The sequence below is a fragment of the Oryzias latipes genome, chromosome 10 (genome assembly GCF_002234675.1).
Source record: "Oryzias latipes chromosome 10, ASM223467v1".
NCBI lineage: Eukaryota > Metazoa > Chordata > Actinopteri > Beloniformes > Adrianichthyidae > Oryzias > Oryzias latipes.
In genome coordinates this window covers 22,456,613-22,480,148 of record NC_019868.2, presented here as the reverse complement: position 1 = coordinate 22,480,148, position 23,536 = coordinate 22,456,613, and the positions used below count along the sequence as shown (strand labels likewise).

General features: G+C 37.5%; 1 protein-coding gene across 1 annotated transcript in view; it reads right to left on the bottom strand.

Annotated features, from left to right (window-relative positions):
* The window catches only part of tenm1 (teneurin transmembrane protein 1), a 212,672-nt gene that overhangs the window by 135,922 nt on the left and 53,214 nt on the right, over nt 1–23,536 (bottom strand). The window contains exons 4-5 of the mRNA XM_011480413.3: nt 10,784–11,027; nt 1,978–2,216 (exon numbers count right to left, since the gene is read on the bottom strand). Of these exons, the coding sequence (XP_011478715.1) occupies nt 1,978–2,216; nt 10,784–11,027 (483 nt within the window). The remainder of the gene's footprint in view (nt 1–1,977; nt 2,217–10,783; nt 11,028–23,536) is intronic.

Genomic DNA, 23,536 nt, shown 5'->3' with positions numbered 1-23,536 from the left:
TCAGAATATGAAACATTACTTAAAGCACTGCAGTTTAACAGAAACTAAAACAACAAACAGAAAATAAAAACAAACACACAACAGGAGGTGCAACTTCAAAAACAGCAGGAGGAACTCCTGCGTCTCGGTTTAGCCCACACGAAATGCTGCTTTTCATTATTCAGCTGAAAACTGACGTTGGTGTGATGCAGGGTTCTGAGCATGTTCGGTAACATTTTGTTCTGCAAGTCTGACCTAATAACAATTATGTATAAATTGCAACTCACTGTAATAAATTTCTACTTCGTAAAAGAACAACGAGGCATTGTAGTCTTTACCTGCGTGTCATACCTACTTTGTCTCTGTCTGGCAGAATTGAATTTCTTTCTTCCCCACACTTTGTGTACTGTTGTCTGTGCATTCTCTTGTCGTCTTTTTGAATTTCTTTCAGTTCACTGAGAACCATAGGAGCTCTAGAGAACATGTCAGAAGACATCGGTATGAGAGCTGAACATTCCCCTGAGACGTGTTCATCTTCCATGATGTAATGTTGGAAAAAAGCTGGGCTCGTGCACTACATCTTCCTCCATATCCTTGGATCTTTTAAAGAAATAGCTGCTATCAGAAATCCCTCATCTCCTTTGTCACAGTCATTGTTGCAGCAGTAGTGGCAAACATCTGACTGAACTCTACAGCCGTAATAAAAGCTTCAATAAAACATTTGTGTGACATTATCTAACATCTAACAAAGAAAATCTCAGGAGCTTGAGTTAATGATTTTAAAATATAAAAAGCTTGTATTTTTTTTTAGATTGGTAAAAAATATTAGAAAGTACAATCTAAATATTTTAATCCAAGGTATAATGTCACTATTAGATTCTGCACCAAACTATGTACAGGTCTTTAATATCTTATAAATATATACATACACACATGCCTAATAAATAAATAAATAAATAAATAAATAAATAAATAAATAAATAAATAAATAAATAAATAAATAAATAAATAAATATATGGATAACAAAAACCTGTGAAAATTATCATAAAATGTAATAATTAACCTTTTATTTTCCCTTCCATATTAAATATGAGTCCTTTTATTATACTGTTTAAAAAAATTAAAAAGAATATTAAGCAGAATTCCCTGCGTAATAAGCCTTAAAAGAACATTTAAACAATAAAACGTGCTTCATCATGATCTCATGCAAAGCTACTACGATAAAGATAATTATGAAAGCACAGGGGAAAAAAAAAGTCTAAATGCAGTGAGGTGGTTGGAAATGTGTTTGTCCGTGTGTGTGCTGGGTTATCGGATTTGGACCCTTTCTGGTACAATTAGGAACCCCATAAGGGGTCTTTATGGAGACCAATGTGACAGTTAGATTTAGAACCAAGTTGTGATCAGAGGTCATGTTGAGTTCAGTCCAAGGCTTGAATCGTAATGATTAAAGGAAGACTTAAGGGTTTGTGTTGAATGATAAAAAATGCACAGAAGTCGACACAAAGTCCTTAAAAGGAATAGGTGTGTGTGTGTATGTGTGTGTGTGTGTGTGTGTGTGTGTGCAATAAGCGGGCCTCTATATCACAGAATAATTACTGTTTTTTTTTTGTGTGTGCTTTGCACTAGAACTCCAGAATACCTCATTTACAATTTAAATTAGTCTTCAGAGTCACATTTGTTATAAAATACGACTTCAAAGGCAGAGTGTACAAATTTCAGCATTTTTTGCTTTGATCCCTTATTGATCTCCTTTCCATTTTTTATTTTTTGTTCCTTGATTCTCTACCCCCTTAAAACCTGCAGCTGTCTGCGATTTAAATACTTACATGAGTTAAAAAAAACATAAAATATACTTAATTGATGTTTTTTTTTTTTTGTTTTTTTTTTTAAACGATACGAGTCAAATTAGCTCATCTTACAACCAATTTGGATATTTTTGTTGATCTTTAAAGCAAAAGGAAATGTGAACCTGTCGACAGACATGAGTAACTCACCGATGACATATGTGAGCAGCAAAGCCAGTGTGAGAGTGAGGAGTGACGCAGACAGTGCTGTACACTTCCAGTTGCAGCAGCGGTGAGGCTTGTTAAACGTGAACAATGGTCTGGTGACGCTGCTTCGTGGAAGAGGCCGCGGTGGCGGGGAATACACCGTCCCAGAGGTCAAGGGGTATCCCTGCCCGGCCCCTGAGAGCAAAGCCGATGAACCGGACCCCTGCTTGAACAGGAAGTGTCTGTTAAGATAAAAAGAAGGGGGGAAAAAATGTAATTCAATTCGGACCAGTAATTTACCGTTAGCTAATCCCTGCTGTCCAAACAAACTGCTGGAATGCCTGTCAATCTTTCACATGGCTCATACAGCTCATTACACAGACAGCACTGCAAGGAAAAAGCCTGTTTTCATTAAGGGCCAGCGACTGTGGACTTTGTCAGCAAATGTGACAGACACAAGAAATTATCAGCTCTAGTTGGCTAATTAAGCTAACAGTAGCCTCAGGAACTGGCTGAACAATGAGCAGAGCCTTTTTCATGTTTCTAGCTGAGCTGTTTTCAGAATGAAGTCTTGCAAAGGTGGCCCTAAAGAAGCACTCACTGGTGAAATACATGAATTTGTATAACACAGGGCTCAACTTCAATCACAAATAGGACAAAGTTAGATATGCTAAACTCCCAGAGGAACTTTGACTAAAATATCACCTATTAGGCTATATTTGGATGTCACCATGTGGACATGACGTTGAAGGACAAATACTGTCTTTGGTGAGAAAGCTCAGAGATTCTGTGCGCCACTACTGTCTAAACATGAGCAGGAACATAAGCTGGCCAGAACAGCGAAGGCTTTGAACCGTTCATTTAGTCAAAAGATACTTCTGTTGTCTCATTCTGAATTTGAATGCATCGAGCCTGAAAGCGTCTGCTGGGAATCCATCAAAATAAAGTGGATCTCAATGAGTAGACTCCCAATGGGCTACCTCAAGAAAAGATGTTCGTTGTGTTTTGCCAACATAAAAACAAAGCTGGCTTATCAGTCTACAGCTTTCAGAAACAAAATCAGACATAGTAAAAATGACAACAGCATCTCATGAGCACTTACTGAATAACTGAAGGCCTATCTGAACCTTTTTTTTTTTATCTGAACTCAAAAATAATGTTGGTATTTTGTCAATTCTTTCTGATTTGACTAAAAGCTAGAATCAAATGCAGCACCATGTGGTATGAAATCAATAACCTTTCTGCTGGCTGATGCATTTGCAGCCTTTTTGAATTGGTTTCAGTGGGCTGTGTCCAAATGATTAGCCCAGACTGCACTGTGCCCAGAAATTAAAAATGAGCTCTGTACATCAAACTATGTCACAACTGAGAATTTTTAGGGAGGAAAAAAGTCATGTTTAACTGTTTTTAACATTGTATTTTAGCAGGAGAAAATTAGAGCATTGAGGGACCTACGTGTTTTACAGAATAGAATTCCTTTAAAGGACAAAGTGTTCCAGCATGAGTCTGCAAAAACATCCTGACTAGATTTCAGAAAACCTGATCAAAACTTAGACCATGGCAAAGGAAGAACCCATTAAATGTCTTTCATTAAAATTGAGAAATAAAGCATTGGCCTTGATGAAGGACTCCCTGTTCAATTCCCTCTCTAACGTAATGATGGGCCCCTTGGCCTTGGAGGAATAGGCTAGCTGATGATTTCATCTTACACAGAGTTGATAAATACACTGCTCACTCATTTTCCTTATATCATTTGCAGAGGATTTGGTATGGCATCGCTAATGTGTGTATAAGGAGATGTGACATGGTTTCTTGATCTCTTGGTTTGTATTGAGCCAATTTAAAGTTTTTAGCTCTGTGCCATATTGATTGTGTATGACATGGCCTTTTCTGAAAATTGGTAAATTAGGGGAAGAGACAACCTTGACAGTTTCTGTAACTAATGACTGTTTCAAAGGGTGAACAGGGTATGTGGTCATGTGACTCATTGGTTTATGAATATATGAAACTTAGAGGATCATCACTATCAGGACTGAGTATGAACCAAAACTTCAGACTTTTCAGAAATCATATAAAAAATAATCATCAAATAACATTGATGTGTTTTTTGAATGAAAGAAACAGGTTTATACATTTTTCACCCTTCTACAGTTGTGAAAAATGTAGATCTTACACAAATGATTCAATTTAAATCAATTGGGATTGCCTTGCTCAGATAAACAACTTTGTTAATAACCAGGCTTTAGTTAGTTCTATCAATTATCTGTCAACCTATAAACTACATCGTTGATGGCCTACATTTTAGGTAAAATATAATGAAAGTAATAGAGGACCAGGAGGGTCTATAAATTGTAATACAGCTTTTGATGATCTGAAAAATATTGTACAATAAGCATAGAATTTAATACATAAATTTTCCAATTTAGCCATTTATTCATCACTTATTTTTTTAAGTGTTTTGTGGGTAAACATTTTAAATAGCATTTTAAAAGAGGAAGTGATAACAAATAAAAGAAGATGCATTTATTAACGCATCTTCAAATGCATTAACAATGGAATTTGTATCTAGCTTTGCTAAAGGGGGAGCATAATTGCATGATTTGATTAGAAAATCCATTTCTTTTCATAAATTTAAGAGATATAGTCAACTTTTTTCCTGAAATGTTCTTTCCCTTTTTTATAATCTGTTGTGCAATTTGATTTGCTAAATAGTTTAGCTCGTCCATCAAGCTTTTGTGAAACACGCGAGATAAAATTGAAAATGCATTCACAAATGTATTATCTAACCACCATAACAATTGATAAGTTAATAAATTATTTAGAAATCAACCCGTAAAAATATATATTTTTTAAAAGAACAGCAATATTATTTATTAGCAATTGAATTGGTGAATTAGAAATCAAATTGAGTAATCTTTAGATTTATCTCTCTATCAATTATCAATCATCAAAAAGCTGTATCCCTTTTTTGAAGACCCTCCATGTTCTTCCATAGAAGCCAGTAGTGTCATAAAAATCCATTCTATTTACTAAGACAAAAAATGTTGCAAACATGTTCATTCCTGTTACAAAGCGTGGACCTTTTCCAGTCAGTGGGCACTGATTGGTTGGGTAACAAGCTGCAAGAGGTTAAATGCTGAACGGCGCCTGTTTTCATTACACTTGTTTTCAAACAAGCTTTTGTGTGAAAGTCAAAGGATTACCTTTGGGCAGAGTAAGATGACAGAAACACTTTCAGGCTGCCACACCATGGTGTGTGTCATTTCGGATAGTGAACAAGCCTCTGCAGCCGTCCTTTATGCTTAAGTTAAATTCAGGTTCGCACAACTGGTGTTTGACAAACAGTCAATTAACATACCGCCTTTAGAGCTACGAAGTCTTTTGCATTCTGTGTTCCAAAAAGTCTTTCACCCCTGGGACTACCCCCTGAGTCTCTCCAAAGTAGATTTAGGTGGAGAACGTTCGCAGTCGCTGTTCACGTCTATATAGGACAGTGTTTTAATGGTCACCCCACACACGTATTTTATTTTGTACATCCTCTCTCAGGTTTCGCATGCTTTTTTCTAATTCTATTTATGCAAGACTGGACTCAGTGGAATTAAGTCTCACTCTGCTTGAAGCTCATTTAAAAGGCCCCCAAGCATAAAGATTTAAAAAAAAAGACCTATTTTCTTGCTTTTCAACCCTCACACAAAAGGATGGAGTGTTCCAATGTTGCAGCTACAAAAAAAAAAAAAAAACAAAAAAAAACATCTGATCCTTTTCCACATCAACTGTCCTGGCAAATTCTAGAAATTAGTTTTTTGGGGGCTTTTTTTAGGGTAAAATGTTAACATTTTATGTCTCAGACTATATTTGTGTCCTTTTAATCTTTGGATGCTCTTAAACTCACAAGTGATACGCCATCAAAAATGTATACAGGAAGCCAAAACCTAGGAAGAAATGTAGTCAAAGAAAGTCCCTGAGCACCAGCATTCTTGCAATTAATATTATATTCCACAATAAATTATGGGAGGCGAGGAAGACACGAGGCAAGTGTAACAAATAGCAACTATTCAGAGCTAGTGTCCTAAAATCGTTTTAACAAGCGTAAACAATTTTGCCCAATAGTGTGCACCAGATTAAAGAGTAGGTCTTAACTTCAGCCTGAGTCATTCATCAGAGAACATGCCAACAGCTTTAGTTCAACATTTTCATTCTGCAGAGCAGCACTGATAATCAAGTTGGCTGCTATCTTGCATCAACGAGACTCTTCCCATTCCTTTTTTTTTTTTGACTCATCAAAGTAACTGCTAAAGTTATATGGCCATATTAGTTAAATGAAGATGGGATTCATTTTAATCATGAAGTGTGCTAGATGGCAGATGAAGATAGGAAACTAAATTGAAGGGCAATTAATCTAGGTAGCTTTTTATCTATATTGCATTTGGATAATGGAGGGTGAAGGTTGGATGGTGCCATACTGAAGACCATGTGGCAAAGTATGCAATTCTGAAAAGTGGACTCTTTTTAAGAAATTACTAGTAGGTGTAACAGTTGGTTTTAACGATTCTATTCATATCATAATTTGTGACGATACAATTCACTGTGAACATTGGTTTATTTTGAACGATCCGATTCACTTACATAAAATTGATCCAGGGCATCAGTAGCCAAAAACTCAACCAGTGTGTCTCAGTGTGTGTTGTCTGCTGTCATGGTCATTTTTATGTTATAGTAAAATAAACCTACCGTGCCTCAACCCAAATATTTTCCAATATCGATATAATCGACCTTTTTCACTTTGAACCAATTTATAATGGCAAAGGTTGATTTTATTAACAGCTTACCTCAGACAGATCCATCTTATTAGATCATAGGAATATAACTTAAGTTGATTAATCCATTAAGTTGATTGATCGTTACATCCCTATAAAATATCCATTAGAAATCGCTCATCGTCTCATTTTCCTGTCACTAGATGAAAAAGCACGTCAGCTTTATAGCAGTAAACCAACAGCTGTTGGTGCTTTATTAAAACAACATACATCCCTCAAAAACAGTGTATTATTTTGAGTTCCAGGAAGTCCTTTCTATTATTATGTTGGTATCACAGCTTTATTTGATAGTGTTTCTCATAATGCTAAAACAACCAATCTGGTTCGATCGTAGGAATATAAATCACTTTATTGATTAAGTCGATTGATTGTTACGCCCCTAGAATGATAGTTTTAGCTCAGGTATAGGAACTCACGTAGTTTGCAAACAATGAAAACAAAAGGAATACATCTGAGCGCCTTGGACCTACACCGCCTTGGGTTCCTGTGTGCTCTCCAGGGGTTAAAAGCTTTGAGTGAGACATACGTGTTGCTTGCTCAAGCGTTACTCTCTGAGCACTGAAAAGGTGCAAGGTCACAGACTGCTGGGCTCTGAAGTGCCCTTAGAGAGGAGGCCATTAAAGTGTGTCCAGATAGCAGACTGACAGCATCACTGGACACCAGCATGTACTTGACCCTTCCTGAATGCATTTGTCCTCACACACATACAGCACAGATCCATATATTACATGCCGTCATTTAATGTCTTTTCAGCCTTTGGAGACGGCAGGGTGTCAAGTTTGAAGAATAATTTTAGTGTCACGTGAAACCTAAGCGTATTATGGCAGACTTGGTGTTTTGAAATGATAAGAAATTGAATAGAAAAAGGAGAAAGTTACATAAAGACTTAATTAAGTGAAAGATAGACATGCTTTGCATCAAAGTTATCATCTTCTTTCATATCTCATTCGCTAAAATTCTCCCTGCATTCACGTTGTCATTCATGTTCTGCCTATTCCTCTTTCCGTGTGCTTCTTTCTTTGGGAATCTTTAAAGTGGCCCTATGGCAGTGACAGATAACATCCATCCCTCACTGTCGGCCTCTTGTCGTCTCTCCATCCAACCATTCAGCATCTGCTGAAGGCTGCGAGGCAGATGGAGGACACAAAAGGCTGCACACGGAGCTGCTGCACACCTAAGGGTCAGTGGCAGTTCATCTCCAAAAGGCCAAAAGATAAACTCACAAATATGTACAAAAAAAGCACAATTTGTTCAATGATGACCTCACAAGACAAGCATACCAAAAAAAATAAAAAATATTGGCTTTTTGAGGTCACCTCACTTTCTCCGCTGTTCTTCTGTGCCGTGGCAAAGGTGGATTGGAGGAAAAAGGGATCAAAATCTAACAGATGGTATTACATTTGTCAACATGTGTGGAACCTTAGTGTTCTCATGTGATGCATTTTAAATCGCTGTTCCTTGCTGGCTGCCTCTCTTTGATCTCAGACAATTTCTAGAAGCTCTGATTTCTTATCAGAGGGCAGATTTCCCCCGAGACGACAAGAAAATGAGAGTTCCTGCTCTCCAGGAGGTCAGAGTCTATTGGCCTGGAGGCAGCTTCAACCTGGATGAGTGCAAATAGCTCTGTTTGTGCTTATAGAAGCGGAGGCTTTGTTTACAGCTATATGAAGGCATGTAACATGTTGCTTTTACTATGTCATGTCTCAGTGTGCGGTACAAGCCGTTCAGCTGCTGAGGGATAAGAGCATGTATAGAACACAGAGCACTAGTCAATTTATTACAGTCCCCACATTTGTTGTGCCTCTCAACACAGCCAGCATGAGGGCAGGTCAGATATATTGAATATCCATACCTGCATCTGTCCCCCTCACACAAGCCAAGTCTCTCCAAAAACATAACAGATGTTCAGCTGAAAAGGAAATCTATGCACACTTCAAACAATCTTAATCTTAGCTGACACACCGTCAATACATTTCAATACAGATTCATCAAACACACATAGAGGAAAATGAAGGAGCACTTGGCATTGAGCAACATTATCCTTCTTTTCGCCGTTTTTATTAAGGTCACAGTGTCATTTTTAATTTCGTTAGCAAAGCCTTCATGTCAGGTCTGTAAATACTTGATATATCTTCCATCGCGCAGCTCAGATTGAGCCGATAAGGGTGCGAGAGTAAGAGCAGAAATAGGAAATCATTAGATTAGCAGAGTATCTGTGAATGTGGGAGAGGAGCGAAATGGAGCGACTGAATATTAAATCCAGGCCAAACAGTTAAGCAGTGAAGACTTTGTCAAACGCTGGATAGAAAAGAGCCAATAATATCTGAATTATGTTATGAAGGCACACTATTCTATTGACTATGAATATGATTACATTTTACGGTTCGGAACTTTTAGCATGCTATCAAATAAAAGTCAAATGACTATGAAGTCGCAAATACAAAAATATATCTCCACAGAAAGACACCTTTCAATATACTGAACCACTAACATAATCAGATTTTATATTCACCTTTTCTTTGAAGGATTTTTTCCCCCATAAAATATAAATGAATGCTTTTTGAAATGGGAAAAATGAATTTAAAAACATACACAAATAAGTATAAAATCACAGGAAATGGCACATAAATTGATAATTACCACACTCTGCTGACAGCCCTTTCACTGATTCTCAGGTTTGGTCAATGATTAATTTAAATTGTCAAAAAAAATCTAATTTTATTCTTCCTTTCCTTTAAATGAGGTAAGATCTAATTATGGCTTAATGCATAACTTATTAAAAGCCCTTCTTCTGCTGTGGCAGCCTGCCAATCTCATTCCAACTCATAATACCAGAATTTAGCTATTGCACCAAGTTCTTATTTAACATGCAAACTCTCTCTTTCACACCTTACTGCTGCTTCTCGGAGGAAGCTGCACGTGCAAAAGTCTCCAAAATAATTCTCTGATCAATTATTTCTCATGCAGCGAACAAATGCCTAATTCTGTTTGATGGCTTGAAAATCTGGTAGAAGAAACTCATCGGGAACAAAAATGTCAAAGGAGATCATAATTCTTAAGTCAAAAGCAGATGTTTTAATATCTTCCTTCAGAGAGGGGAAAGAATGAAAAGATTCGTTCTGCTTTTTGATGCTATGAAAAAGTCCTGATGTAACCTCCCAAATGCTAATCAGAACCACCAGGTACTGCTCTACTAATATGCAAATGACGTCCAACCAGCTTAAGGATTCATTTTAACATTTGTTAATCATCCTATTCTGATTTTGTAGTAGGAAGTCATAAAAATATACAATGTCCTGATAAGGCAACTGCTTTTAATCCTATGACCCTGATTTAAAACATCACATATCTAATTAATTACCGGCTGAAGGATTGTCCCTTCCTCGTATTTGTGATATAGAAAATACGCTGGGCGGGCCACAAGCTCCCTGCTTCGCTCCATTCTGACGCATCCACTTCCAGACAAGGAGATCCATGTACGTCTTTGTTTTCCTGGTCTGAACTGGCATCTGGACCAAAGCCGTATGGCTGGATAACTCCAATATTGCTCGCCATTTTTGTTGCACCGGTAAGGAGAAGTAGGGGGTGTGAGTCGCTGTAAGCTAGCGTGTAAACAGAGAGCTCTCAGCAACAGTGAAGAGAAGAGGGGGTGGAGTTGTTCCACACAAACAGTCCCGCCCTCAACTCAAAGGTGATTTTGTAATGAACTACTGTCACTCTGCAGAAACTAAATGACAGGTTTTTTATTTTATTTTGGCTAAACAAAATTAAAAACTGCACAATCATATTTACCGTAAAAGACCACTAAGAATGCTTTAAAAATAGATCAAAAGAGGATCAGAGTGGATCTTTACGTTTTTCGAAAAAGATTTCAAGCCCTAAAAGCTTTTCACAGCTCATTTCTTTACCCAAGGTCCCTGTTTGCTTCTATTTACTTGTTTTGGTGAAATAAAAACACAATTAACCTTTCTTAAACTTCTGCATTCTGTTACCTGGTCTCCAAGGGGATGTTGCTGTTGAGCACCCAGCTGTTGTGAAGCTGAGCCTGGTCTGTGCTCGAGCCGGTGTCTGCCCCCTGGCTGCCCTGACTGGCTTGGCACCGCGTTGGCATGGTCTTCCTCTGCAGGCTGACCTGAGTGTAGGGTGCCGGGCGAGCGCAAGTGCAGGCGTGGGGCGGCGGGGGAGGCGGGGGCAGCGGACGGAACGTGAACTGGCCACCGGGACTGCTGGGCAGCTCTGTGCAGAGCCACGGAGGAGGAAAGGGGGACAGGGGAGAAATAAACACAGATTTATTAGGAGCGTTGTATCATAAATTAGAAATAAAAGTGGCATGTTAGTTGACAGTTTATTGTTATTACACTGATTGAGGGACATAAATCAACCGAAAACTGTCCCTGTCCAGCGCTTTCCCTTCCTACCTGCTTTGATGCACTCACAGCCAACCTATAAATAGGTTCTTGGCTGACTGCAACATTGAGCCGTCTTTAAAATGCTAACAGCTCTGGCTTAATCTGCACCCACAAGCCCAAACTACCCATGTGATGTTTATTATGAGATCTCGATGGGCTGAGCTAGTCAACCCCTTCACACTGGTAACCTGAAGGTGTAGTTTGAAGCCTTCACAGACTATCATTTATCATTCTCTTTCACTCCAAGTCTGCCTCTCCACTTCTCTTCCTGCCTGCTGCTTTCCCTCACTTCTCCTTCTGCCTAAACTGAGAGCAGGCTAATTACAGTTTTGCTAAATGAGTTGTGTGCATGCATATGTTTTTTCTAATATTGTGCATGGCTGCAGATCAAGCAAAGTCGCATGCCTGCACACAGAGCTGCATGCAGGTTTCAGACCGTATAGATGGATGTGCATTAATTGGGGGATTAGTTATCACTGTTTAGGATGACAGCTCAGGCCATCTGGTTGCAGTATGGTTCCACGAGCAAGGAAAATCCCTCATCCCAGAAGAGCAACTTTGTCCAGCTGTATTGACAATGAATTAAACATTAACCTCAAAGCAGGGCATTATGAGTCTACCAAATTCTGGGAGACAGTCTTGCCCCTCAGTTCTGTTGGCTGCCAAAATGTCAACAATTATTTAGCATCTGCAAATGTAGCCTAACTGGGAGACTGCCAGTCTTTTCAATTCATCCTTAGGTGCAAGTGGACCAATTATCTATGAATAGTTTGCTTTCTTTCAAGATAACAGAGTTAAATGTGGCTGCATGAACATATAGCTGAGCATACATCATGGTTCCTTTAGGGTAACAATTCCATTTTGAAAATAGACTACCCTTTTCAAAACAAAGATATTTAGTTTGTTATTGATCTTCCACTGCAGCTGTACTATCTCTATTACATTTCAAAAACATGTGGTGACATTTTCCTCCATTGTTCCACAACATTGTCATTTCATTATTCATGATATTTTATTCCTAAGATTACATAGTTATTTAAAGACTTCTCTGTAAATGGAGAGAATTTCTGGTAAAAGGTCTCGTTTTACTGCTTTATGTGACCGTAATGCGTATTTCATCCTTAAACATTTTATCACTAACCCTGAAGAAAGGTCTGTTTTAACTTTCCCAACAAATGTTCTCCTCAGAATCTGTACTGATTAGTTCCTAATTTAAACAACAGTTTTAAAGTGGCACACATGTAGGGCCCAGCTAAGAGAAAAGGAGTTTATTGGTGTCATCAGCTGGAGGTGCTGTTTAGTCTAAACTAATGGATGTGGAAAATTGAAGTTATTTTCGTCTCAGCTGCCTTTGAGTATTAAAAATGACACGCTGAGGGAAAACTGACAAAACATTTTTTGGAGCACTACCGCGCGCCTACTGCGCCACTGTAATCCACAAGGAGCTTTAAAGTGGTGCTTCGGTTTTTAGCAGTCTATATGATTCATCAGTAACGGGGTGTCCTTTGAGTCCACCCGAAAGCCCTTGATTTCACAGTTTTCTTTCCTTGATACCAGAGGTGGCTGTTTTTAGCAGCTCGCTTGGTTCAGGATTCGTCCTTCAAAAAGCAGGGGGGGTAAAATATTGGCAAATTACATGAGGCTGGACTATTTAGTAAGCAGTGGGGCACTTTTAATAAAGGTGCAAATCATTCTTGAAATTAGGGGTTGTACAGGTTGAGCAAAGTTTATCAGCTTTATGTCTGTGGTTTTTTAAAAATATGAGTTTTCGTTGTGTACCCTAAAATATTGTTTGAACTCTAATATTTCAACTTAAGATTCCAACAGGAAGTCACTCTAGGGAGTGAAGGGATGTTTCCTCAAAGAACGATGGCCTTGATGGATTGTTGGTGTTTTAACACTTAAGATGAGAAGCAATGTGTTAAAGCAACAACGTTGCCTGAAAGCCAAACTAAGTGATGGAAGCAGCACTAAAACAGACAGATGTTTTGTCCGAGTTGGAATTACTGCTTCTTTCCAGGGGCTTTGAAGGGAGAGATGAACCGACCTTAGTTTTCTTAGAAAATATCTGACAGAAAAGGAAGCCTTTGTTAATACTAAAAAAAGAAAGTAAGAAAAAAAAAAACATACATTTTTATGGTACATGGCAAGAGATTTATCCTGAAATTCATTTTAGGTAACAAAACTTCAACATTTTAATAGTAGAAGAGATTTGGGTCAAAAATAGCAGTATTTGACCCAAATTTAATTTTTTAACAACCTATTCAATGACACTTAATCCGTCATTTTTCCTCATATAAATGTGTGTTGGAGATATAAGTTTTATACATGTTTAATTTTTCATGGAGGCTAGCTCATTGACTTCTACCACAATGGGACAAAAATACTGCAACTCAAATAAAATGCAAAAAACTGGAAGCTTACTTTTTAGTCAAACCTTTATTTAGCAAATATTAGTGTTATCTGTGTATTTGAAAGAATTGCGGCCCAAACGTTTTTGTTAAGCCCTGGGCTGAAGGAGGATTCGCCTGCAGATAAAATACCAAATAAACGCAATATTATTTCCTCAGAAACGCAGGATAACCAGAGACTTAACCGTAGCAAGCCCAGCTGACCAGAACAAAACCCTACAAACCCGCACCAGGGTGAGAATTCAACCAAACTGAAATACAGAGATTTGAAAGTGAACACAAATAACAGAAAACAGCCCTGACTGAGCTCCTCTCTATCACACCTGCAGAAGCTCTTATTAAAGCCTAAAGCTCTTTTAGATTTGTCAGTGTCTCTGTGCCCTTGACTCTGGTCACATTATGTGGTTAAAAACACGCAACAAGCATGCACTTTTCTTTCACCATGTTGTCCTCTCCAGTATCGTAGATGTTGCAATCAGAGAGACACCTTTAAAGTGCAGCTAAATTCATGTTTATTATTGTTGCCTTTTTTCTTCCTGTAGTAAGTGTGCTTCAGTTGTTGAAATTGAATTATAGGCACTCCAACACAAACAGAACTAATACATGGTCAAGTTTTACAGCAGAACTAAGCTTCAAGGTTTCTTGTTTTTTAAAATAGTGTCCAAACGTTTTTTAAATATGTTCCCACTGTATACACATACAGTACATCCAGGTAAGCAGATGCAGATGAAGCAGGGTTTCTGAAAAACCAGCAGGAAGCTGATCCTCGAGGTCCAGTGTCTGAAAGCCCTGCAGTAATTACTACATGGGTTCAATTTGTTGTAACCTCGATTAAATTTTTTGCAGCATCAAGCAAAACAGTAACAGAAGAACCAACAATGTAGCTGATGAGAAAGGTCTTAAATTCCAAGTTTTTTTTATTTCTACTTCTAAATCTAGGCTGTTCTAGTTTACAGTAATTTTGTTTTTTTATGAAACAATTATCAAGAAAGAAAGAAACAAGGATTTGCTCTGAGGGGCATTCTCAACTTTTTGGCTTTGGTGGAAATACTCAAAGTCTGAATCATCACAAACCTACAAGACAATGCAGTTGAACTCAGAATTGAGTGACATTTGCTCCATGTCTAAACATGGAGAGTCTTGTTGCACAGGTGCAGCGACACCATCTACATCCACTGTGATACAACTGTAAGAGCTTGTCTTTCAAATTCTAGCAAACCAAAGAAAAAAGATCGAATAAAAGATCATTTATTACAATTTTAGACTGTGAAGAAATGTACAAAAAACAAATATGTTTTTGAAAATTTTAGTGGAGTTAAAATGACAAACAGCAATTTAGTGGAGTGGAAGTAGTTATCTAAAAAAATATATACTTAGTTTCCTTCTATTTAAAAAACTGTGAAAAAAAATTAGATAAATTCCAAACAAACAAGCAGGATTTCACTTTTTAACTAGAACCCCTGAAGAAAATGAATTGAACTAGTTTGTGCCTGATACATTTACAAGAAAACTTTCCAGCCTAAAAACCCTTTGATTAAACTTGACTTTAAACCAGAACAAAATTTAGATATGAATTTTACAAACTTTAATCAGAGTGTAATGTTTAAGTACCAAAAGAAGCAACCATTTACCTTGAAAATGCACAAAAAGAAGAAATTACCACCAACAGGTCACAGAAACCTTCTAAATTGAATTTCTTAAATAAAAATGTTTATTTGTACAGTAAAAATGTAGCTGCAACACTTTAAGGTGTACAGTCTAAATGCATAAAAAAAAGCATTTCATGGGTAAAGTGGGGTAAGAAAGCGCAGCAATAGTGGACCACAGGGGAAAGTAATCTTGGTGAGTAGGAGACACAAGGGTCCTGACTGCCACGAGGTGCTTTAGAAGGCTTAGTTAAGCCAGCTTTGGGTCTCCCGTCCAAAGCATCCGCAAACCAACACAGTTTTCTACTCGCAAAGATTCATAAATGGAAGCTGAACACTTTAGTCTCACTTGCCTTCAGACGAAGTCACATCAAACAAGCACGCTGGGATGTTGTGTTAACTAGTAAATGCAGCTGTATTGGTGTCGGCAATGTAGGTCAGGAGCCATAAAATATTTGGCAGGCTACCCGTGAGATCAAAAACAACCGATCAAGTCGGCGTGGACCAGATAGAGGGCAGGGGAGGGACTGATACAGCTCTAATGACGGCCATGACAGCGTAGAACATCCTCTGCTCATCAAATATCTCCTGAGCCGTGTTTTGGAAAAGTCCCTCATGAGATCTCTTCCTGGAATCATTAGTTTTAGTTGCAGTGATGACATAAGCATGAAAGCCACCAGCAGAAGGGGAACCAGTGAGGGGATTTGCTGCAATGTAACAGGTAACAGATATATAGGGCAAGCATTCGAAATGCATTACTGTAGAAAAGACGGACCAGAAATAGCACAGGAATTAAGGACTGGCATTTAAGGCAAAAATCTTCAATGAAACCAGAGCACGATAAAATAACTCCCGCATACACAGTTAAATAAAATATTCAGGGGTATATGTATAAACCATGATTGTTATTTACTAAGACGAGAGTAAAATTAATTGTATAAAAATATTAAATAAAAAACAAAAGCTGGTTTAAAATGTTAATGTTAGGAAAGATCATAGTGCTCATTAGAAGATGTCAGTTCGTGTTTTCACAATATTCACAAGTCTGACAAGTTTTTGTTGTTTTTTTTGGGGGGGGGGGGTTCTTGGTATGACGCCTGAAAATGTAAAAAGCTGCTGACAAAATCGCTGAAAACATGTCAAACAAATTATGGTAGAGGGGGATGGATCGGCTGTTTTTGGAAAAGGATTAAAGGCTAATCTTTTTAGCACAGACATTTTAAAGTGTATTTGTTCCATTTTCACAAGTGTTTTCTGAAAAAAAATATCTATTTCATTTTTTACCTTGTTTAAGGACCCACTCCAAAGAAAAATGTGTTTTTGTTGTTTTTAGCTTGCTCTTGTGGCACTTTGTTCTGTAGATGGAGGACATTTATACAGAAAATTAAGATGAAAGTTGCATTTCGGAGTATTAATTTCATCAAATTGTTGTGAATCAGGAGCAGATGAAAATAATGCAGTTTGAAAAAGCTGTGATATAGGTGCTACAATAGGCGCCACAATCTCCCTGCTCTGCTCCATTCCAATGCAGCCACTTGTAGACGACAGGATCCTTGTAGGTCTTCATTTTCTTCATCTGAGCAGGCATCTGTTCAAAATTATACAGCTGGATAGCTCGGGTATTGCTTGCTTGCTAGATGATGGGAAATAGGGGTGGGCTTACTCTGTCCCAACAGTTTTGCCCACAACTCAGAAACTATGTCCTAGAAAACAGGTTTTTTATATTTTTTTTATTTTTTATTTTGGCATAATCATAATTAAAAGACCACTGGGGACGCTTTTACAATAGATTAAAATATGATTGGAGTGGGACAATAAAGATGAGATTCAGACGATATAAACCTTCCAAAGGTTGCATTTTGAGTGCAATAAAATAAATTCCCTCGACCCTTGTGTGTGTGTTTTTTTGTTTTTTTTGTTTTTTTATGTGTCCAGGGTTCCTTTATGACAAATCAGTGCACACTATTTTGACCTAACAGCTTTTCCGCCAGAATATTTATGTGCAGGCTTATAGACAACATTATTATGCTCCTAGAATAATAATCTTTTTTCAAATTTCCATCATTGCGGTGCGTCACTGATTCTGTCAATTTGCCTTTAGTTTGGTGATGTTATAACCATCCAAGATGCTGATGATTGCAGAGCTGAAAAAAAACCTGCTTAAAATTGGCTCTGTTCAAACCAATAAGCTCAATTTTTTGTTTCACATTTCAATATTGTATTATATTTCAAGCTAAATTTAAAATTCTGAGATTGTACGCAGATCTTTAGATATGCATTGTTTGTTTACTGACTTCTAAATGTGACAAATCAGTAATGTTTTCTTCTAATCCTAATTTTGGTGTATGTGATTTTTAAAATAACTATTGACCTTATAGAGATGACAACCTCTGTTGTTTACACATTACCATATTTTTCAGTCTATTGAACATCAGAGATCCTTTGTGAAGCCAGACTTAACTTGGCGTAGCTTGATTTCCTTCCCTTAAACTCCATTACGACTTAACTTTCGTCTTTTTTGTGTGTTCGTTTTTCTCGCTACAAGCTTTTATTCTTGAAAATCCAATAGTTCTGTCTGCCTATTAAGTATAAATTTGCCCTAACTATAATAATTTATACAAAAATCACACTTTCTAAAATTTTGTGCAATTAATTGTGAGTCTGGCCTGTTTTTGTTTTTTTTGTTTTTTACTTTCTACATATCTTAGTTTACAAAATCTTTCTGGCACATGAATTTGCCACAATAAAAGCACTTGCCTCTGGCGTTTTGTAATCTGTGTGTAATTTTTCCCACTCTTGGGTGTAAAAAGGAAAAAAACACATGATATAAAGCTTTTTTAATTAGAAGAGACCAGCAAGTTTTTTTTTGTGAAGCACTGTGTAAAAACAAGAACCACAATCACATTATAGCCTAATATTTCAGCAAGTTTTCCCTCCTTCTTTTCTACCCTCCTTTTCTCCCTTTTTCCTCATTATGGTGTCCAGCATACTTGCACGCAGTTAATTTCTCTTATTACAGGAAAGCTATATAAAATCTATAGAGCCTAACCTCAACAATATCTAAGCTGCCAGTCTAAAAGAGGAATATTACTGTTTTCAAGAACATTTAACACCACTGCTGGACAAAGTGCAGTAAAAACCACATCATCTACCCTAGTCTAAAAATAAAAAGATATATAATTTCCCCCAGGATAGCTTTTCATCTATCATGCTTCATAATTGACTTGCATTAAATTGCCACATAGTTTATTCCGCCACTGTGTTTCAATCAAATAAATAATTAACCTGTTAAAAGGTTGGAAAAATGAAATTAAAACCAAGTACTTTGTTGTTGTTTTTTTTTTCTTTTTTTTCTTAGGGAATCCTTAGGGATCCAGCCCTAAAACCATCAGATTATCTCTCATAATTTGTCTTTGTCTTGATCATTTGGTGACTAGTGATCAAACACTATATATTCAGACATTATAGGTTCCAACAAAACTCACTTTATTCTTTTGGATGGGTCCTGATGAAGTCTGCATGGATGATGATTCCATAGATGATAACAACAGAGAACACAAGACAACTGGGACTAATGCAGCTAATGATCGCAGAGACGACGATGATGATGATGTTGTAGAAGATGATGTTACTGATAGCGGGGCTGGTGGTGATGGAAATAATAAAGATAATGGTGATAAAATCTGTAATAACACTGATGACTATGATGATGAAAACAGCAGAGATGGCGACAGTGGCACTGATTATCACATTGATGAGAATGGGCTCTAAGACAGCAATTAGAATACAAATGGCCATTGATTCATCTTTGCAGACACGGGGATAAAATGTGGGATTTCAATTTAACAAAGTGAAACAATCATGTTGTCCAATTGAAGCAAGAAAATACAAATGTAGACACCCAAGGCTGTAAGAGGTTTTTTTTTTGTTTATTTTTTTTCCCCCTTTCATTTTTTTTTTTTTTTCCTTTTCCCAGGGAAAGAACCAAGTCGATTTTTGTACGGGGGCTGATAATTACCAACCATGCATCATCTGAGTCTTTCATACCAGAACACTCAGAGCATGGAACTGGAATATGCCAGCATGGATGCATGAGTACATCTAAAACTGTGTGCACATTTTTGTAATTACTTGTTTGTACCCTGCCTCCAAAAACAACTTTGCAGCTCATGTTTAGGCTGCAGGTGATTCTTAAAGTAGCATTTCCCTGGAGAGGACAGGAAACCTCCTGAGCCTCGCTCCTCAGCTCCACAACAAGACGTTTACCATCACTCAAAGGCTTCACTGCAGGGGCTTCCACTCAGATTACATTCTGAGGAGATTCATCTTCTTTGGTTGTTTACTATTTAAATCATGTGCTTAATACTTGAGCCTTTCTTAGACTTGATATATGTGATGTGAATGGTGTCATCATTCTGTTAGAGTGATGATATGCGTTCACATGAGACACCGGTCACTAAAGAGGGAGAATTCCCTGCTGGAATGAGAACACATGTGTTCAAGTACAAGTTTGCATAATAAATGAAATAAGTTATTCAGGGACAGATTTATTCAACAACATTTCCTACAGCCTAACAATTCTTTTTGAAATGCTAAGCACATTGTGACTGTGTGAAACAGTATGATGGATGGGAGCAGTGAAAAACTTCATTCAAAAGCTCTCTCCGACAAAGTAATAATGTAGCTGTTTTGACATTTTATAACCTCTCCATCATCATTGCGAAAAACAGCACAACACACTTTATAAATCCTTGTAGGTTTTTTTCTTCCATAATCAAACGTCAGTCTTGTCACAGAATAGTGGAGCATTGTAACCGAAGGGCTTCAGTGGAAGAATATAAGCAGTTGAATAAATTCTGGTGAGTGAACAGATAGGTGCAGTTCATTTACTCTGAACTGTCCTCTTGTTCAGTGTGTTCATTCACCATGAAACAAATAAATCACCCTAAAAATATTAGTAAAGATAGATGACAAATGTTTGGACAAAACTGTTGTCAAGCAAGCAGAAACCCTTTGCCTTTTAGATTAAAAGTCCATTTAAACCGAATACAAGTGCAGTTCCAGAAGTAACCACTAGGAGTAGTTTTAAAAACAAAGCTTTCCTTATATACACATATAAGTTTAAAAAAATGCAACACTACAATAAAAAACATCATTCCAGAGTGGGTAAACAATTGTTGTTGACTCTGGGTGCATTAGCATTTATGAAAGGTATATTCAGGCTCAAATTTTTCTTTACCTCATTGCTTTATTTTACAGAATATACTTTGACTAACACTCAGTTTTATGTTGGAAAATGTTCTTAACCCTTTAAAGCCCACTGCATGAAAGAATTGGCAGAACAATTTTTTGGATTAGGATTTTTTAACCATTTTATTAAATCGACATTTTCTTTTCTTTTAATGATATATAGATGGTATCAATTATACTATATTAAATAATTTGGTGCGTTTTCTCTCACCATGTTAGTTTATGATTCAAAAATATCGATGTGTGTTCAGGAAAAAAGCCCCCACCTTATTAACCCACTGTCTCAAATTTGATACACACATTTTTAACATGGTGTAACTGCATTATACAGAATTCATTATCATCAAATTTAGTATTCTGTCAATGCAGTAAATATTAATTTAAAAAATGAATAGCAATAGATAAGTTATTCTCGCCATACAGTTTTAAAAATAGCATTTCCCGCCAAAAGTTTTTTTTAAGATTTCATGGAAGCAACCATTTTGAAATGACCAGGAAATCCCTTCCATTACCTCTAGTGCAGAGGTCGCCAAATCCAGGCCTCAAAGGCCGGTGTCCTGCTGTTTTTTTCCAGGAACCCTGCCTTATTTGCTGCTGATTACTCTCTATTGCTCTAGTGGAATGATCATTCACTATAGAGCAGAAAACATGGACCAAGTTATAAACACTGCAAGGAAATTCTGGATCATTAAATGACATAGGAGTATTAGAAATATGTGTTTCAAACATGTTTGGGTTAAGGAACATGTTTCAAAACCTATTAGCCTACTTTTGTTTACCCTGTCTTGATGTCCCTAGTCACTAGTATAAATAACCCTGCACTGCCAGAAAAAACAATTGCTTTAACCAGTTTAACCAGTTAAAATTACATTTTATAACACCAGGAAAAGGTTTAGCTTAATAAGACAAATTATGAGATGTCTAAAGACTGGACAGTAATCTTTTCAAAGTACCAAAAAAGTGCCGAATATTGTAATCATACTTTTCTCAAGCTAGATACCGACAGCAACTATTACCAAAATCTGCAGCTGGTTACCACATCTGAGAACAGTTAAAAAGTCTACAATGGTATGATTTGATGAAGTCTGCTTCTGTCTTTATATGCTGGCTGCCAATGCTTTCATCAACAAGTGTCCTAGTTGACGAGATGGTTGTAGTTTTCACTTTGGTTGGAATTATAATGCAGAGTGCTACTTTATTCGTCAATAGCTCCCAGATACAGAGCAGTTAGAAGGCAAATAGGTTTGTTATTTTTATTAAGATTTGCATACAGAGAGAATGCCATAACTTAATATAAAAGCCAACAATACAGAGTAAAAAAAAGGTGATTAATTACATACATGTGTGCAAATGATGGCTAAGATTTAACATGAATCTACACTTAAAGAAAATTGCAAATTAGCAATTATTAAATGTTGGAAATCAGCTAAATCCTAACTTTGTCCTAATTATACAGTTTTATTGATAATGTTATAAATAATATAAATGAACGATTATCAATACAATTATAATTTCTAACTTAATATGTGATATTCTGGTGAAAACTGAAATATTGCTCAGCGAGTTGCAGAGGTTTTTTCTTCTGCCGATGCTTGTGAGGGGGATGTGGGCGCTGCTGTGAAGGATCGCAGTAGAAATGAATAAGTCATCTGATAACACATTTCATTCATGCTTTCACAGTCGTCATTTAGCAGAGACATCTGTCAAATTCATGTGAACAATAGATCTGAAGCCTAGTCAATCACAAATGCGGCTCATAAATTTGCTAATGTGACTACTTTAAACCAACTTGTTTGCTATTAAATGAGTGGTGGTTTTACAGAGTACAGGTTTATAGGAGCTCTCTGGCCTAGTCTTTCTTTAAATTTTAATGAAGTATTTGTGTATTGCAGAAAGGAGACATTGCAGCTTTGACTGATGATTGTTTACAGCTGAATATCAACTGGCTGAGCTCAGCTTATCTCCTGAGATGATAGCACAGTTGTGATCTTTCCTGACCTTGTCACTTCTGCAGGGTGCCCGGTCGCTGCAACCGAAGCCATGGAGCCGTGCAGGTGTGGGTGTATGGTCACGTGTTCACGTGACTGCACAAGAATGGAAATGAGTGAGTTACAAAGTTTCGGAGCATCCTCAGTTGTTTATCTCATGCGCTGATGGCCTTGGTGCATCATGTGAATTATTGGCCTCAGTAGAAATTTGCATCACCTTGCATGACATGCTTTTTGAGACTCAGGAGGTGAAGCGCCACAGCGGCCATTAAGGTGATTAGTGAGCGCATTCGCCTTTTACAGTCTTCCCTATTCTCTTGTTCCCCCCTGCTAACTACGTTCTCTATATGAAAACACTGCTTGTCCCTCAAGCCCAAAACAATCACAACAAGCACACACCGACTAGGAGGAGCTTTGCTTACGTACACATGCAGAAAATCTATTTCCTCTAACTCTGACACTAAAAAATGGAAAAGTGCTGGGGCTTGATAGCAAACAAAGCAACATCAAGTGATTTCTGGCAGGCCAAAAGGAGAGTGTTATCAAAGCCACAGGAATGCACCACCAGCGGCCCATTTTTTACTGACAGAGCGTATGCGCAGTCTTGTAGCAGACCTGAGCTGCTGGTAATTAGAATGGGCTCTGAGGAGAGACAGGCAGTGGAATGAATGCAAATGAATTCACTGGCTTCGGCACTGGGCTCCACATCCTCACTTTTCATATAGCATGCCTTACAGACATGATGCTGCTGGCACAAACAGAGCAAGGCTACACAGTAAACACTGAATGTCATACGAGTGTAGCCGCACACGTGCCAATATGGAGGCACAGATAGGGAAATGTGAGTAAATAAAATACAAAACTGCAGCGGTGGAACAAATATGAAAAGACAGGTTGCACAAGGAGATATTCGCAGATATAAATAAACACACATAACGCTAATCCCTGCAAATACCACTGTGTTGCTTGTGAGAAGGAAAAGTGGGCAAAAAGTATGTGCCAAGGCAACAGCCACAGCGTGTCCCACAGCGGAATAAACAA